At 44.1% G+C, this 17866-nt stretch overlaps 1 protein-coding gene across 5 annotated transcripts in view; it reads right to left on the bottom strand.

The window, feature by feature from the left end:
* Nucleotides 1-3674: 3674 nt before the first annotated feature.
* Nucleotides 3675-17866, bottom strand: part of LOC140529844 (carboxyl-terminal PDZ ligand of neuronal nitric oxide synthase protein-like) — a 381739-nt gene continuing 367547 nt past the window's right edge. For all 5 annotated transcript variants that reach the window (XM_072648807.1, XM_072648806.1, XM_072648809.1 and 2 more), the window contains 2 exons: nt 15191-15521; nt 3675-8065 (listed from right to left, as the gene is read on the bottom strand). In XM_072648807.1, the coding sequence (XP_072504908.1) occupies nt 7555-8065; nt 15191-15521 (842 nt within the window). In that variant the 3' untranslated portion in view covers nt 3675-7554. The remainder of the gene's footprint in view (nt 8066-15190; nt 15522-17866) is intronic.

Below are 17866 nucleotides of genomic sequence, written 5' to 3' on the forward strand. Positions count from 1 at the left end.
AATAAGCAGAAGATGGCCTTTGGTGGAGGGGCTCTTTCAGCCCGTCCAGGCTGAGGTAACAGCTGAAGATAAGTTAAGAGGATTTGTATCACTGGAGGGATCGGTCCTGGATACCAGAGTAGGAGGAATTTTCTCATTAGAATGGAAGTCAGGGGTTATAACTATGATCTACTATTGTTTGAAGTTACACCAGTGGCAGGGTAAGGTAGGGGTAGGAATGGGAGAGGGGAATTCTTATTGATCTTTTCTCTGGCAAGTTAAATTGAAATCTTCAGAGCAGATTTTCGTATGGGCAGTGAAAAAGCTAAGATGCCAGGAGTAAAGGGCATAGGCATTGGAGTTATTGAAAAATCAGATTTTTGTTTCCATTCCAGTACAACCGTATGTGTGGAGTCTGTGAGCCTGTCTCTGGAAATATAAAATGCAGATACTTGTACTATCTAGCCCACCCCACTCCCAGCTATGAGGAACGTACGGTATACCTTTGTCATTGGCTAATTAGGTGTCCTTGGCAGTAGATAAGAGTATTGGAGACTGGAGGGCCTGAGTTCAAATATGGCCTCCCTTATTAGCTATGTCACTCTGGGAAAGTCACTTAATCTCTGCCTGCTTTAGTTCTTCAACTGCAAACTGGGGATTTGCACTTACTTCCCTGAATTGTTGTGAGGATCAAATGAGACATCTGTAAAGTCATTAGAGCAGTGCATGGCACAAAGTAGATACCATATAAATGTTTATGCCCTTCCCTTGTTCCTGAATAGAGCAGAAAGAGGCAGAGAGATAGAGATAGAGAAAGAGACAGAGACAGACAGACAGAGAAAGAGAGAGAGACAGACAGACACACACACAGGCAGAGACACAAACACACACACGCACAAAGGCAGAGATAGGCAGACACACACAGAATAGGGATGGAGGGAAGATATGTTGTTTTGAGGGCATATATCTATAAGGGGAGACAGGAACCACAGCAGAAAAACAACAGAACATTCCCCATGAGAGTCCCTTACCCCCTGGTAACCAAAACCAAGATTTCACAGCCAGCTTGGTGTAGCACAGGATGGATGCCATGCCTTGGAGCCTCAGGAGGACCTGGAGCTTGTGCCAACAAGCCTTCTAGTCACTACCAAGTTATACTTTCTTGTCTGGGAAAGACTGGGTGTGGAAGGGAGGGTGGTATAGAACCAACATCTTTACAAACACTTTCCACTGTTGCTCCTAGAGTTTCCTAGAATTTCACGTTGGGGGAGTGCCCCTTACGATCACCCCATCAGCAAACTATACCATGGACTTTAGGCATTCATCAGGCCCTGGGGGAGGGGGGTAGATGGCCCATGGTCAGGGCTCCTTCTATAGCCTTCCCTGCCCGCACATCCTGGAGAAGCAGCAAACATGAAAATGCTTTGTTCTCTCCTCATTCTCTTCAAACAAACTTGTGTGCTGTGGTGGTTTCATGCTGGATGTCAGCCCAAAACTGTTGTGGTGATGAGGAAATGGAAAGGTGTAGGTAGAGAATGAAAATTTGTGTGTGTGTGTGTGTGTGTGTGTATATGTGTGTGTGTGTGTGTGTGTGTGTGTGTGTGTGTGTGTGTGTGTGTATGCCATAAACACAGGACTACCAGCAGTGTGTATGCAGGACAACTATATCAGCAAAGCCTGAGACCAGGCCATAGGTCCCACAGGTGACTGGTAGGTCTCCCAAGGGACATTCCCTGTAGTCCATGCTGGCACAACAGCAGCTCTTTCTGCAAATAATTATCCTACCCCCTTTAGTTCCCCATGGATGTGCAGTGGGACGAGTTGATTTGGTCTTTGGGGAGATCTTGGCCTCCTTGGCTGTCTGGTCTGTCCCATCACATGGTAAGGCATGGTATCATTCTATAGTAGAGTCTGAATGCTCTCTACTTCAGTGCCTTCTCAGTAATCAAATGAGGGGAAAGGCCAAAGACCCATTAAGGACTGCCTCAGATCAGCTTGATTGGGGCTGAGTTTTCCCATGCTCATGACCGTAGGGTTACTCAACTGGATCAGACCCAGGGACATCTAAGGCCTGCCCCAACATGGCCTCTTCCTTTTCCCTTTAGAAATACTCACTGTGAATAGGCTGAGCCTCAATGCCTCGTCTTTCTCTGCTCCTTCCTTTTTTTCCCCTCTTTACAAGAAAGAATGATTAAAGAGTTGGCCCGCTATCACTAGAATCTCCCTTAAGGACAGGATCTGAAGCAGGGTTGGGGTAGTATTAGGACATGGAGGCTTCAAACCATTGATTGCCCCCTCCTATATTCTCCTTCCTCACAGCCATGGCCCCCATCTGCAGGCATGGAGAACCAATCCTGAAAGCCCAGACAACAAACTACTCTCTACCTCTTTGTTAGGTCTGTGGAAGCACAGGGTAACCAGTGCAGTGGGGAAGGAAACACTCAGAAAAGTAGGATCACCAACACAGTGGAGAACCAATCACTGTTCCAGAGACTCACCATGGATCTCATCTGTCTGTCTGTCTATCTATCCATCCATATATATGTATACACATGCATATGTATCTGGACATGACTAAAGTGGGAATTTCTTTTGCTTGATTATTTTTTGGATGAAATTTGTTTTTCTTGCTTTCTTAGTCGATGGGGGAATTTGGAACTAAAAATAAAATTGAATTTTTTTTTGAAAAAGTGAAAATTAGGATCTAGTTACCAGCCTCACCTCATATAATAACCTCCACCAGGACAGGGACCAATTCTCTCACACCTAACTGAGAAGGATTGGGAGGTAGGGTGGTGCAGTGGAGAGAGCAGTTCCTAAGTTGAAACCTCAGGTCTTTCATTCTCTGTGTTGATCTTGTGAAATTCACTTCATTCCTTTGGGCATGAGTCTCATATGTAAAGTGAGAGGGTAGATGATTCCAGAGGACCACTGATGGAACATGCTTCCTACTCTCTGAAAGTGAGGTGATGAACTCAAGGTGTGTGATGAGATATAATTTACTCAAGGTGTGTGATGAGATATAATTTTTTGGTTGTGGCCAATGTGAAGATTTGCCTTGCCCTTCTATAAATATTTGTTCTGCAGGTTTTGTTTCTTTGAAGTTCTGAGTGGATGAGTGAGTGGGTCCTAGTTAGCTAAATGGTTACCAAAATGGGGAGAAAGAAAAGAGGGTTATTGAAGCATTTTTAAAATGCACAGAAGAAAACAGAAGGAAGATTTGTGGGAGATACAGAAGTGGAGGAGAGCTTTGGAAATAACATGAAATTTGTCATGTAGTTGGAAGAAAAGCTTCACATGTAAGAGATTTGTGACTCCAAGTGCAATCTTTCTGTGCCCTGCTTTGTATATGGAAATGCTCATCTTACTTGACATTAAGTTCAGAATAAAAAAAATAAAATCATCAGAAGGTTAAATTAGATGATCTCTAAGTTATCCTGCAAATATAGATCTGTGGTCCTATGTGATCCCTTGGGGGAGAAGAAAGAGAAGTTCTCTCAGAATTATCTACTCATTGAAATGATGAACCAATGGAATATCCCATAAGACCCTCACCTTGCTTGTGAATGAGGGAGCAATGGATTGTTGCAGTCTTCATTTTCCTTACTATGCCTGTCCCTTGAGAATGGAAAATACTATTACTCCCACCAGATTAGGTTCCCCACTCCCTGAAAGAAACAAGCCAGCTCCATCACTGTCAGGGGAAAAAAAACTCAACCAAACCCTTTTATTGTGCAATCAGCTGCTTTCTACAGAAAATTCCTAAAAATATATATAGACTCTATAAAAACAATAAATCTGATATTTTTCTTCCTCCCTACAACTGAATCCAATCAAAGATTCCCACCCACCTCCATTCATTAAAAAAGATTGGATACACGGCTGTCTAGATATGCACATATATAACACATATACATATGCTTCCACATGAGCAATATACATATACATTTCCATCTGTGTGATGAGTTATAGTGGAAAGACTGCTCCAACTTGGAGTCCCACCGGATTCCAATCTTGGCTCTGCCATTGACTAGCTCCGCCACCTTCCCTTCCTCTCTCTGGGCCCATTGCCTTATCTGCAAAAGAAAGGGATTGGAGCAGAGGAGTTCCAAGACTCTTACAGCTCGATGGTCTATGTCATGCAGGCGATGCCTGGAGAAGCTCTCATGTCAGAAATGTTTCCAAGTTTTTGACAGTCTCTACAGACCAGGGCATGTATCTAGATATGCAGACCAAAGTGGAGGAGTGATGGGGAAAGAAAGTAAGTCATCTCTTATCTCTCTTTGTTTTTGAAGAGTTGAGACATGCCTTTTTCTCTAGATCACCCTCCCTTTCCGAGAAGTTGGACTTCCAAAGCTATCCAAAGGAGGCCACTGGCTGCATTAGTGATTTGGATGAACTTAACTCCTTGGATGGCAGACAACCGAAGTGGATCCAGGAAATCACTTAGTAATTTAGGTAGACAAGGCAACATGGCCTAAATGTCGCTCTTGATGATTGGAAGTTTTAAAGTAACTGATCCTTCAAGAGGGAACCTGCAGGTTCCAGACTTTAGCCTCTGAGGGTTCTGGTGAGGTAGATAGAACACCCTGTTTTGCAAGGGAGATGGGGGGAGGGGATGGAGACCACTGAGAGACTGAACAGAAGTAGGAGAGATGCCTGGCTCTATTAATTCCATGTCCTGGATATAATTATGTGGGAATCCTGTGACGACTTTCATGACAAAGGAATTCAAAGACCAACAGACCCCAGCTGGATCAAACTCTGTCCAGACCTGGGAACATCAGAGCAGGTACTCTGTGGGCTAATGATAATAGCTTTGGAATGGATGAATGGCTAGGGGTATAGTTGCTAAAAGAAGCTAAATGAGTATCCATGACCTGTACTACCATGGCCTCTAGAGAGATATAGGGTCAAGGTGACAGAGAATTCACTTGGGAAGGCAACCACCTCACTGCTTTATTTCTCAAAAATGAGAGCCAAGCTCCTGGCATGGAAGGCCAAGGCTCCTATTGGGTGAACCCCTCAGGGGCAGATCTACACAGTCCCCTTACCATCAACACATAACCCTGAGCCATCTTGGGAAACCTTGAGTCATCAGGAAGATCACAGACAGGGGTCTGCTCTCCTTAGTGGTCTGGTCATGCTGCATTCCTATGACACTTTCAGGCTAAATAAGTCCATGGTCTGGGTGTTTGGATTCTCTCTGATACTCTCCAATAGCCATCACAAGACCTTGAATGTCCAATAGAAGCTGAGGTCTAGGACCACTCTTCTGAGGAGATAGAGATGGGGTTCACACAGGGATGGGGAAGTCCATTCTGATTTGGGTTGAAATGGATTCTGGGGTAGAAGGGTAGAGAGAGTGGATGAGAAATCACCACAGATGGTAGCAAAGACAGAATGAGAGGCAGCCCACTCCTCAGGGCTATGTCCAATAGCTTCCAATCTTCCATAGTTCTTTGCCTATAAACTTAGAAGTGTCATCTGCTGGGGCAGCAAAGAATAAGGCTGCAGCCATCCTTAACTCCTTCAGGAAAGTCAGCTATAGAGGCAGATGACGAGTAAAGACAGAGAGGAGAGGAATCTCAGCAAAGGAACAGGCAGGAGGGAGAACTAGACTAGCAGAAGGTTCTCAGAAAGCAGCCTTCTCTCGGGTTGTGAATCCCACCCAGGCCCCTCCCTAGGAAACGAAGCCCTCCTCCTGAAGAAAGCCTGGTTTTTTCTCGATGTGCCTGCTGCCTGGCTTGGGCTCGCCCCCTTACACAGTCTCTTGACCACAGGAAGGCAGCAACCTAAGGCTCCTGGTGGGAAAAAGGAATAAACAACGGATTATACACTCAGAGGGTGGCACCTGCTAACTGAGGATCGCCTCAGTGGGTCCTAGAAGCAGGTGGAAAGTGCGAATGAAAGACCCTGAAGAATCAGAGAGAAGACAAGAGCAGGCCTGGGACCCCTCTATGGACAAAGCAGGGCTCTGGGGCTGCCAGTCTTTGCCACTTGGTTAAAAGTAGTTTGGCAGGGGATAAAACCACACTATTAATGACTTCCCATCTCTCTCATATCTCACTCTAATCCTCCTCTCACATACTGTACCCTCTCCTTTGATTCTCAAAACATATATGCATACACTTACTTAGACTCGACTCTAGATTCGTATCCTTTTAGGCACGTCATAGCAATATCAGGCCAATTCCAGAAGTGCTGGAAAGCTTTCCTGACACTATTTCCATGGTTCTTGGTCCTAGCAACCAACCCCATTCTTCCCACCAGCCTGGGCACATATAGCTCAGAGTTTGTCCACCACAGGACTTCACCCAGTCAGTTCCTTGGATGCCCAACCTCTGCACCTAAAAAGAATTCAAATTCAAATTCAAATTCCTGCAGTATTTCCCCCGGGGTCTGCTCAGCCTTGCCTTCATTCACCTGGGAGGTAGGTGCTGTCTTTCCTTCATGGTGACAGCTTAAAGGATAAGTAGTGGTATAAAGTTTCCAATTAATCATCTTGCCTAAATTGGAAAGGGAAGGAAGAAGGAAAGGATACCTCAGGTAGGGGCATTTTCAGGGCCTGCTTCAATATTTGACTCCAGGAGGACCTCAGTCAACAATTTTCGGTCCCTTATGAACAGAAGTAAGCTGAATAGGGGTCGACAGCTTAGAGACTGCTCAAACTTAGCAAACAGCTTTCCCAGCTTCTCTCTATTCCTACCTGAACAAAGAGATTGGAGATGATGAGTGGAGAGTGCTCTATGGGCTCACCACAGATCTGATACCTAAGGCCATCTTCTCATTGGGACTCAGGCTCTTCTATAATGGCTTTCAAGGCAAGCGTAGCCCTCATCAAGCCAGACCAGTCATTGCCCATGTTGACATGATTACAAACTCTTGGGCTTAACCCAGTAAGAGCACCCTCTCCCAAGATGTACCAAGTCCTGAGGGAATCCCTAGATTGCCCATGGATAGCAAGGCAGGAAATGGGAGGCCCCATTAGCACAGGGAAGTGGAAGGAGAGGAACCCAAGTCTCCAGCAGAGAGGGGAGCTGCATTCCAGAGACAGAATTCTAGAGATTCTCATTAGACTGGTCTCATTACCTGGGGCTTGTGTATTCATCAGAATAATGAAGTGTGGCCAGCATGTTCCTGAAGGTTACAGCCAGCATCAGTAGGACTTTTTATTAAGTATCATTTATAAATCTGACCTGCACCATCATCCCAACTGTGTGTGGGTGCAACAGAGGACAAATGGGCATGGAACAGCATTGGGGAGATGCCAAGGAAGTGAGGGGGACTACAGCATGAGTTACCCTGCCCTTCCACCACCCCTCCCAGGAGAGAAAAATCATCTGGACACAAGTAAAGCTATTACTAGGAGGCTACTCAGGTCTGGGAGCTCCTGGGCTGAGGCAGGACCTTGACCTGGAAGCCTGATAGTGCCTTCACATGTGGTGGTTAAAAGAGGAGAGGGAGCCTGAGATAGGACCTCCCTGGATACTGGAGAAAGAAGGCAGGGATGTCCTTTCCCAGATTTATAGGAGTAACCATGGTGTTCTTATAGGCAGAGAGGAGCTGGAAGATCTACTCAAAGGATAGTAGGTCTGGGTGAGGTCCCTCATTGTCAAGGCTCGTGCTCCTTGCCCTAGGAGGGGAGCTGCCATCTTTCTGGGGCTCAGTTAGGCCAATAGGACCCAGACTGAGTTTGAGACCATTTCTTTCACTAAGGCTCGGGGAGGAGGTCCTTCTCCACTCAGTTGTCCTCAGCTTGAAATCACTCTGAGTGTCCTTGTGGATGAGGTCTGGCACTGACAAGGGGCCCTCTCCATTGGGCAGGGCCTCACTCCCTGGCACCATCTCTGTGGAACCCTCTGGTCCCAGGCTGTCATCGGACACCAGCCCTCCTAGGTTGGGCACTGTAGAAGGTGGCTCTTGGGGTGGCCCAGCCAACAGCTCCACTCCATACTCCAGGCTGCTCACAACAGGCTGCGGCGAAATCAGCATGTCTTGGGGGCTCTTCAGGGCCCGAGGGGTACGCTTCTTGGTCACAGGAGGAGGCGGGTCAAGGCGGGGGAATGCTTCCAACAGAGCTGACCTACAAGGAGAGCAATAATAAAGGTGCATTTTCAATAAATCTTTTAACTTACTAGAGTGTGTGATGTCTGGAAAGTGACAACATCCTGAACCTCATATCCTCACCTATAAAACGGAGGATAACAATTACACTATCCACCCAATGGAACTTTTGTGAGTAAAGCCCTTTGGATCACAAGATTCAGAAATACATCTTCATTTTACACATGTGGAAACTGAGACCCCTTGGTTATATAATTGCGAACCATTATTCTCTTCCTGTTCCAGTCCATTCCGTATACCCCCTCTATAAGAACCTTTTTTAAGTCCAAATCTGGTTGGGTCACTTGTCTATTCCAAAATCTCCAGTGGCTTCCAACAGCCCAGAGTAAATTTCAAAGTCCTCCTCTGCTTAGAATTCAAAGTTGTTGGTGTCAACTTAGCCTTCCCATATCATCTCTTACTACTCCTACGCATACACTCTCTGCTCCAGGCCACATTGGTCTCTCTGCCCCTTGAGCCAACCCTGAACTCAAGGCATGTCTCCTGAGTACTTCTGTTCAGCATGATCCTGACATGCCACCCTACTTGCCTGCCCATTGTAAGACAATGTGGTCCAATAGACAGTGAGCTGTCCTCAGAGCCAGGGCAATTCTGGGTTCAAGTTCTATCTGTGATACATGCTGGCTGTTTGACACTGGAGGGACCACAGTACTTGGAGAGTTACAAGTGGCCCAGAAACCACCAGAAACAACTTCCAGCAGTGTTGGCAAGCTCACAATGAACAAGGAAAACCTAACCAATGCTGCCAGTCAAACCACGGACAACCAAAGAGATGAACCCAGGTATGGTGATCCAGAGGAAAAAGGGACATGGAGATGATCTGGGAATTGACTAGGAATCCCCACCCTCCCCTTGGGGAGAGAGTAGGGAGGGAATCTAAATAAAAATAAATATATAATTCAGAGGCTGCTTAGGTTTGTAAAAGCCCAGAGTTGGAATAGACATCAGTGATTCTGCAGATTTGTAAGTGAATAAGTATTCCATCGACAATGTCCCCAACAAGGGGTTATACAACCCCCACTCAAGACTCCAAGTGGAAGAGAATTCACTGTTTTCAAAGGTCATCCCTTCCACTTTTGGAAAGCTTAATTATTAGAAAGTTTTTTTCTCCATTATAGAGCTGAAATCTACCTCTCTGCAACTTCAATCTAATTGTTCCTAGTAAAAACAAATCTTGTCCTACTTCCACATGGCAAATTTCCAGATACTTAAAGGTAGCTGCCCCTAGGCTTTCTCTTTTCCATGCTCTACATCTCCAGGTATTTCTAATGACTTTTGTCTCATTGATCAAATCCTCTCTTTCACCATCCTGGTTCCTCTGTCCTCTGGATTGTCTCCTTTCTAAAATATGTTGGTTAGAACTGAACATAAAACCAGTGCAAGATTACAGTGGGACTCTCTGAGAGTCACAGATTTTCAAGGTTGGAAGGGACCTGAGGAAGCATCCAGTCTAAACCATAGCTGAAAAAGAATGTTCTCCATGGATTCCGAAGTGTTTGTCCACCCTTGTCTTGCAGACTCCCATCGAGGGGAACCCACTGCCTCCTGAGGTAGTGCATTCTAATTCTGGTAAGTGCTAGCTAATAATTAGGAAGTATTTCTTTATAGGAAGCCTTAACTGAGCCTCTGCAACTTCTATCCACTGCTACTAGTTCTGGCCTTGTGAACAAATTCAACAAGTAAAATGATATCCATTCCAAAATAGCAATCATGCCTCCTCTAAATCTTCTCTAGGATGAACACCCCCAGCTCCTTCAGCTAGTCCTTATATGATATGAACTTAAGACCCTTCACTATTCCGAGAGTACTCCTCAGGACATTTTGCAGCTTACAAATGCTTTTCCTAAAATGGGGATGCCCACAAATGAATGTGGTGGAGGCAGAATGCAGCCTTTTTGAAAATCCCTTCTAACCAGCAGAGGTGAAGCTCCCTTTAGGGAATTTTCTTTCTGCAGACCCCCTTTTGCAAGGAGACCTGAGAGGTCAGGTAATTTAAAATAACAACAAAAAAACCTATTAGCATACACAGAGGTTATGAAGGGGTGAGGGCAAACACCATTGCTATACCGTAAACGATATTTTCTTAAACTATCAGGAACAAAGGTGGGAAAAGGAGCCAAGATAGATTTTCATGTGGAAGTAACTGAACTTTTGCAGAACAGCTACTAAAAGAGGTAAAATGACCTTTGGCACAAGGTCACACAGTTAATAAGGCCAGATTTGAACTTGGGTCTCCCTGACTTTAGGTTCCACACTTTAATCACTGCACCACCTAGCTGCCCAAGATTAAGGTGGACAGGGAAAGACTTATTGCAGACCGAGGATGGAGTTGTGTGAATGGAAAGGAGGGGATGAAGAGGACTCGCCAACTGATTGGAGAAGGAGAATAAAGGGGAGGGATGAGTTAATAATAATTCTAAGGTGATAAACTTCAATGTCCTTGGGAGATGGTGATGCTCTTATTAGAGACAGGGAAATTTGAAAAAGGAAAGGATTTATGGGGGGGAGGAGAGGGAGAGAAATAAGGAATTCAAGCTCCCCAACCCAGACAAATTATACTGTAGGCACTAAAAAAAACCTGAGCCACTGCCAGGGATCTTGAAGGCTTTCTGAAAGATAGGGAGAGCTGAGAGAAGAATGGAGATGGGTAATTCTAAAGGAGAGAAAGGCAAATCCTGGAACACTATGGGATAAGTTTTCAGCTTTCTCTAACAAAATTCTAGGCCATGTTAGTAAATGATGAGAGTACTTAGAAAAAAAGGAAGTGGTAGAGAACTTGATCTAAGAATTAGGCCAACTCCTCCTTCTTCGTTTGACAGATGAGAAAAACTGAGGCTCAAAATTGTTAAATGACTTATCCAAGGTCTCCCAGTAACTAAGAAACAGAGCCAGGATTTGAATGCAGATCTTCAAATTCTAAAATCAGTGCTCTTTTCACTGTACAGTACCAGTTAGGTTAGCTTCACTAAATGTAATCATCCCAGACTCAACTGCATTTCTTTTTATTGGAGACTAAGTAGGATCAGGAAAAATGCTGTTGGATTTCAACAAGACATTTGGCAAAGTCTCTTGTCCAAAAATATGGATGAGATGGAGAAATTTATGTTGCTTGACCATACAATAGGGTGGATTCTTAACTCTTTGAATGGACATACCCAAAGAGCATTGCCTAATGGATCCAGGCCCTCTTGAAGAAAGGGGGCAACCCACAGGGCTCTATTTTCCACCATGCTCCACATCAAAGACTTGAATGAAGGTATCAAGGGTCGCTAATAAATGAGATGACAGTCAAGATTCAATAAGACAAGCTGGAATGATGGACTGCAGCTATCAAGCTGAAAATTAAGAATGATAAATGGCAACTTCTGCATTTGGGTTAAATTTAAAAACAACCACACATTAATAGCTAGCATTTTACATAGTGTTTAGACTGGCATGATTTCATTTAATCTATATAGCTGAAGGGGCGTTCTTGCCTTTTCCAGGGCTCAGCATCCCATCTTTTCCCTCTGGGCCTCTGTATAGGCTGTCTGCCATACTTGGAGGGCATTCTCTCCATATTCCTACATCTGAGAATCCCTGGGTCACTTGGAAGGCTGGCTCAGCTCATGGGTCATTACCCTATGGGAAACTTTTTCCAAATCTGTTCCTCCTTAAATTATCATGCATATGCCTATCTATACACATACACACACACAATTTTACCCAGTAAAATGTAAGCTCTGAGAGAAATGATTGTTAAATACTTAATTGTTAATATAGGAGAGACCCAGGATTTTTCCCTTTCTGAAACCTTATTCTCTACTAGGCCAAAGCAACATCTGAAAGACATTGTGGATGGATGAGACTGCACAAATCCCCAGGGTACATGCCTTTTCAATCCTGGGTGGGAACTGTTGCCCTATCCAACTAAGGAAACTTATAAAGAATTTAATTTATGGTGAATTCTGGCCCATTGTGTTCCCCTTGGTCAGGTATGGGCAGAGGCTTTCCCCCTTTGTTTAGATTATCTTAGGTAGGGTAATCTGGAGAAGAAACAAATTTCTTTGACCAAGACTGAGTGGTCAGAGTCATGTTCCCCCACATTCTTATTAGAATAAGCCCACCTCTCATCATAATATTCATTCTCTCATTACTTGTTAGCCTGTCAGAGTTGATTGCCACCCTCAGGAATACTCACTATTCCAACGGCATAATAAGCCTTGAGTGAGTTTCATGTCATTCCGGAGTGCCACTGACTCCTATTATTAACTATTGCTGGCATGACTAATAAAATGGCTACCTAGAAACTGTATCTCTCAAACTTTTTATACATCACAGCTCCCTAAGAGGAGGGATGGCTCTTCACTCTTTTGTTTCTAGTGCACAAGTGAATTAGAACATAAGGGTAGGCATGTTTGTTGGTTTAGACCTGTGATTTTAAGATTTTTAGAGAACTCTTAGGTAAGGATACCCTCTTTATTAGTGAAGATTATCAATGCTCTGCAATTTACAGCTTTAGAGAGTGCTGCCTGCGGGCACTGAGAGGTTGAGAGACCTGCCTGAGGTCACACATTCATGATGTGCCATGGGAAGACCTTGAATCAAGGTCTTCCTGACTCTAAATCTGGGCCCTCAATCCACTCAGCCATGTTGCCTTTCTATAATTTTTTTTTTCCATTTTTATAGACGAGGAAACTGAGATCCAAAGAGGATATGTAGCTTACCCAAGGCCAGAACTAGTGAGTAATAGATAGCAGATTTAATCAAGTATTTACTTACTACACTGTCTCTCAGATACAGGAGAGGTGAGATGATAAACAAGGAAACTACAACTTGCTAAAAGGTACCAGAGACAGCAATTACTTAGCAAGTCAGAAATTCAGTCAACAGGTATTTACTAAGGGCCTTATAGGTAGGTGCAAAGCACCTGAGGTGGGAGGATACAGAGATGTCCAAGACACAGTGCATCAATAAAGAACTGACCATTCAGTGAGAGAGATAAGATATATACTGATACAGAGCTGAAAGGTAAAATCTTAAGGAATTAAATGGACTTTTTTTTTAGGCCATACAATGGAGTTGCCTTGGGAGGCATTTACCTCTTAGTCCTGTATTTCTGGGGTGTCTTGGGGTGTATAGAGAGTTCCTATTGGAAGACCCAAAGCAAATGTTAAACAACCATTTGTCAGCTCTTTGTTGGTCTGGATGACTCTCCTGTAAAATGAGGAGGTTAGACTCATTATCCTCTAAGGCCCTTTTCATCTCTAATGCTATGATGCTAGGAGCTTGATGAAGGTCTCTCAGCTAGCATGTGGCTGAGTCAGGCCTGAAATCCAGAACTTCTAACCTGAAGTCCAGTTGGGTCTTTCTATTACACTGAGATGACAATGAGTATGGTCCCTGAAGTTCCAGCTTTAATCAGTTCTTCAAGTCATAGCCATCGTTAAAACTTATATATTATCTGGAAGACAGGCATTAACTCTAAGTGGTTTTTAGATGAGCCCTGGTACAGAAGAGACCAGACAAAATACAACATTGAAAAACAACATTTTTATGGGATCAAGGAGAAAGGAAAGTCCGGACCATATAGCACTACAGTGGGGATCTTGCAGTTCAGCGTAGATCCATTAATGACATCTTGGATAATACAGACAGTATCATAGAAAGAGAAGAGAAACAGCGCTGAAAACAAGGTTTATTTTCTTCACGAAGCTGTTTAGGGTTGACCCTTCTACTGGAAAGGAAGGCCTGGAAAACATCTAACAAGCTGGTAAGTGTTTTGAACCTACTTGCTAACCGCCATCTTTCCCAGAAGTTCATCAATCAGTTCTATGTCAATGACTCCCATCAATGGTCTCCCTAATGAACTCCAGTTCCACATCACCACCTGCTTTGGGGCTATTTTGAACTGGATGTCCTGTAGGCACCTCAGGACTCATTATACTCCAGTTCCCCTCTCTTTCAAGCTTACCGCCATCTTTCCAATCAAACAAATTCATAGCCTCAAGGGTCATTTTCTATTCCTCACTCTTCTTCCCACATTCAATCGTCATCCTGCTAACAGCTTTGACAACATCTATCATATCCGTTCCCTTCTTTCTATTCACAGAGTCACCCTTAAGCTCAGCCCCTGGTCACCATTTCTCTAGCCTACTTCAATAGTCTCTCCACTCTCCAACTCATCCTCCATAAAGCTGCCACAGTGATATTCCTAAGGCACAGATCTGATCACATCAATCCTCTGCCCAATAAACTCCAGTGGGCCCCCCATTCCCTGAAGGATCACATACAAAATTTAAAGGCTTTTACAGTCTAGCTCCTATCTATCTTCCAGGCTTATTCCATTGAAACCCCCCCACTCCCACCCCCACCACTAGGCACTCTGCAGTCTGGCCAAAGTGGCCTTGAGACTTATCTTCTTACACACAACACTGCAGCTCCTGTTGCTATTCCTTTGTATACATGGTCCTCCAGACCCTGAAGGTTCTCCCTCCTTGTTCCTCCTCCCTCTCAGAATCCTGATTTTTCTTCAAAGTTCAATTTAAGGGTCACTTCCTATGGGAGGCTTTTCCTGGTCATCCAGGCAGCTGCTGCCTCCCTGCAAAATCACCTTACATGTGTTCGTGGTGTCTTCCCTGACAGAATGTAAGTTCTTTGAGGTCAGGGACTATTTTCTTTCTGTCTTTGTTTCTGCAGTGCCTGGTACAAAGAAGGCACTTAATAAATTTTTGTTGATTAATTTTGAGCTTGAGGACAAAATAAACAAAAACACCTTTGGGGAAGACATTATAGAAGGTGTGAAGAGTTTGAAGACTTTGAACACAATTCTAAAAATCCTTCCCCATCCTCTTTTTGTTTAACTAGATACCAAAAAACTGAGCCACATAATCACAAAGAAAAGATAAGGACACCATGATACTGTCGGCTCCCACAGGACAAGATTGTGTGTGTGTGTGTGTGTGTGTGTGTGTGTGTGTGTGTGTCTTAACATTCCTTGTGTTTGCCTTGTATTGCCTCCCACAGAGCAGGGCATGAAGGCATTTAAGAGCTCTCTGTTGACCAATGGGAATGCCGGGCCTCCCAGGATCAATCCGCAGCTCACCTTTCTTCTTCTTGCCAGGTTCCTGGTGGAGTATCACCTGGAGCAGATAGTGTGGCTCCTGCATTTTTGTTGATCTCCATCACTCCTGCAGTGTTCTCAAGGTTCACTGGTTCTTTCCTCCGCAAGAAGTCATTGACCTTGGCTCCCACAGCCTTCCCCAGGTTCTTGAGGTGCTGGCTGCTGCCTACTCGGAGCCCTGGCCCACTTGACTCCAGGGGGCCCATAGTTGTTGTACTGGAGGCAGAAGACTTGGACAGATGGGGGAAGGAACGGCTTGGCTGCAGCTTTGGTGTGGGTGCTGTGTTAGAATTCTCAAACATGCTTTGGTCAACTGTGAACAGAAAGGGAGAAAGAAGCAGGCAGGTAAAGAGTGAAGTAAGAATTAAGGAGTGAGAAGTGTTTGGTTTTTGTTTTTTGTTTTTGCCTGGACTCCACAGACCTCATCTCCCCTACTCCACTCTTTATATCTGCACAAGCAATTCCCCAAAATTTTTTCAACTTCTAAAAATTTTTCTAAAAAGTTTTGAAATAATCAAGAAGGAGCTAGCTAGTCTATTCCTGAATTCTTCTAAATCCATGGAATTGAAATATGTAAAATAATCAGGGACTAAATCCACAATCCATATATTAAGTTTAAGAGTTAATTTGATCATCCTAGAACTTATTTGCAGATATTATTATTGATTTGGACCTAGGTCCTCAGCAATGTTCTAGTTTCATCATTTCGGTTTTCTAGATGAGGGAACTGAGGGCCAGAGAATTGCTCAGATTTTCACAGGTATAACAGAATTGATCTGGGAGCTGTACTCAGTTCCTCCCACTCAAGTCAGTACTCTTTCCATTGTACTATGACAGCTTTAATCTACATTTTCAGCATTATTAATTTCTCTTAACCCTCTGTTCCCTGAACTTGACTTTTCAGGAGAGAGTTGGAAACAGAACCAATTCAGGATGTGTCCATTCACACCACCAGGACCTTGGAAGTAGCTAAGAATTTAAAAACGGATGGAAGACATTATTGTTATACCATATACTGTCATGATGACTTCTCTCCAACTATGTGACTCATCACACATCTGAGTGAGGGGATGGAATGGATAACAAGGACCAGGAGACTATTCTACAACCTCTACCCATGTACCCACCCTATTCCTGCTTATAAGCATGGTATAGATGAAACATAGACTGAATGGTCCATGTTATCTACAGTGTAGGGATTGACTGTTCATGCTTGTTGAGGATTAAAGAAGAGGAAAATTGCAGCAGGTAGGAGTCACAGAATCTGATAGGTGCAATAGACCTCAGAGACCATCTGATCCAGCCCATCCCCACTCCCCCAAAAAAGAATTCCTTTCCGACTTTCCATCTTCCAGTGAGGCAGAGTCTACTGCTCATTTCAGTTTTACAAAGCACTAATTCTTGGATACTATTAGAGATTTTATCTGCTATCAAAGATTACATGGGCTCAGTGATTCAGGGATTAGTAACTGAGAGCCTGGGTAACAGATTTCCCTTCTCTGGGGACCTTTAAGATCAGAATCTGAGTTTAGCTGAATTGAGCTCCTACCTCTCAAACAGGAGAGGCAGGGGTGGGCACTGACAACCTCATCCTTCAAATGAAAAAAAAATCAGAGGGTTATGCGAAGATAAACCAGTGTTGTTGGACTGTCAGTCTAATCATCCATTCTCCCAGTAAGTTATACTGCTTCTGTGATCATCACTCGGTCATTCCAGCCCAGGTACTGGAGATGATTAGAGGTCAAGATATAGTGCCTGGGACTTGAGGACTGGATTCTTCACCCGCATATACTAAAGGGACCTTATTCATGCCCTAAATGAGAGGCTGAGGAAAGATTCTCTGTGATCTTTAATACCCCTTTTTGGGGGGCTGAACCCACTGCAACCACCTCAGAGCCATCCACGTTATGACATATTCTTTGGTATGTCCAAATTCATAGCACAAAGCAGCTTGCCATGCCCTAGGCTTGTGGGTGGGCTGGGGTTCCCTATGGCTTCTCCTCTAACAAGCTTTAAGCAGCGATACAATGCCAGCTCCCCTGGACAAACATGTCCCATGTAGCAAGAAAATTCAGAGGGGAAATGGGGGCATAAAACTTCTTTCTCCTCCAATATCCCTTTAACTCCTCCCCACCCTTGTCACCTGAACTTAACTACTCAGAAAAGTGGTTGGAAACAGAACCATAGTAGGCCCCATTCATTCGCATCAAGCGATAGGGAGGGAAGAGACCCTTTTGCAGGTGGAACTCAGTCCAAGTCATCTCTGTGTGGGCTAAGGAGAAGCTGGCTTCATCCAGGCCATACATAGTTTACATGGAGTATCAGCATAAGTCTTTAACACCCTGCAACACTAGAATATGACTGCCTCCTAACTGTCCACATAGTGGCTTATTCTGACTGGCATCATTACCTACTCTAATTTTTATTTTTAAATTCATTTTTCTTCCTCTTCTTTTCCTCTCCCTAGCTCTCATCTCTTCTTACTTGGGGGCAAAGCCTGTCACCTTGCAGGAAAACAACCCACTTAACTACCTAATTCTACCTAAGACACTAACAAGCTTTAGTTTGAGATCCAGGGAGTTGTGGAATGGGGTCCAACAGCAGGATGGAGAAGCTGGAGAGTTGTGTGGCTTCATCATTTGAAGTTCTTTGAGTATT

The sequence above is a fragment of the Notamacropus eugenii genome, chromosome 2, assembly GCF_028372415.1.
Source record: "Notamacropus eugenii isolate mMacEug1 chromosome 2, mMacEug1.pri_v2, whole genome shotgun sequence".
Taxonomy (NCBI): Eukaryota; Metazoa; Chordata; class Mammalia; order Diprotodontia; family Macropodidae; genus Notamacropus; species Notamacropus eugenii.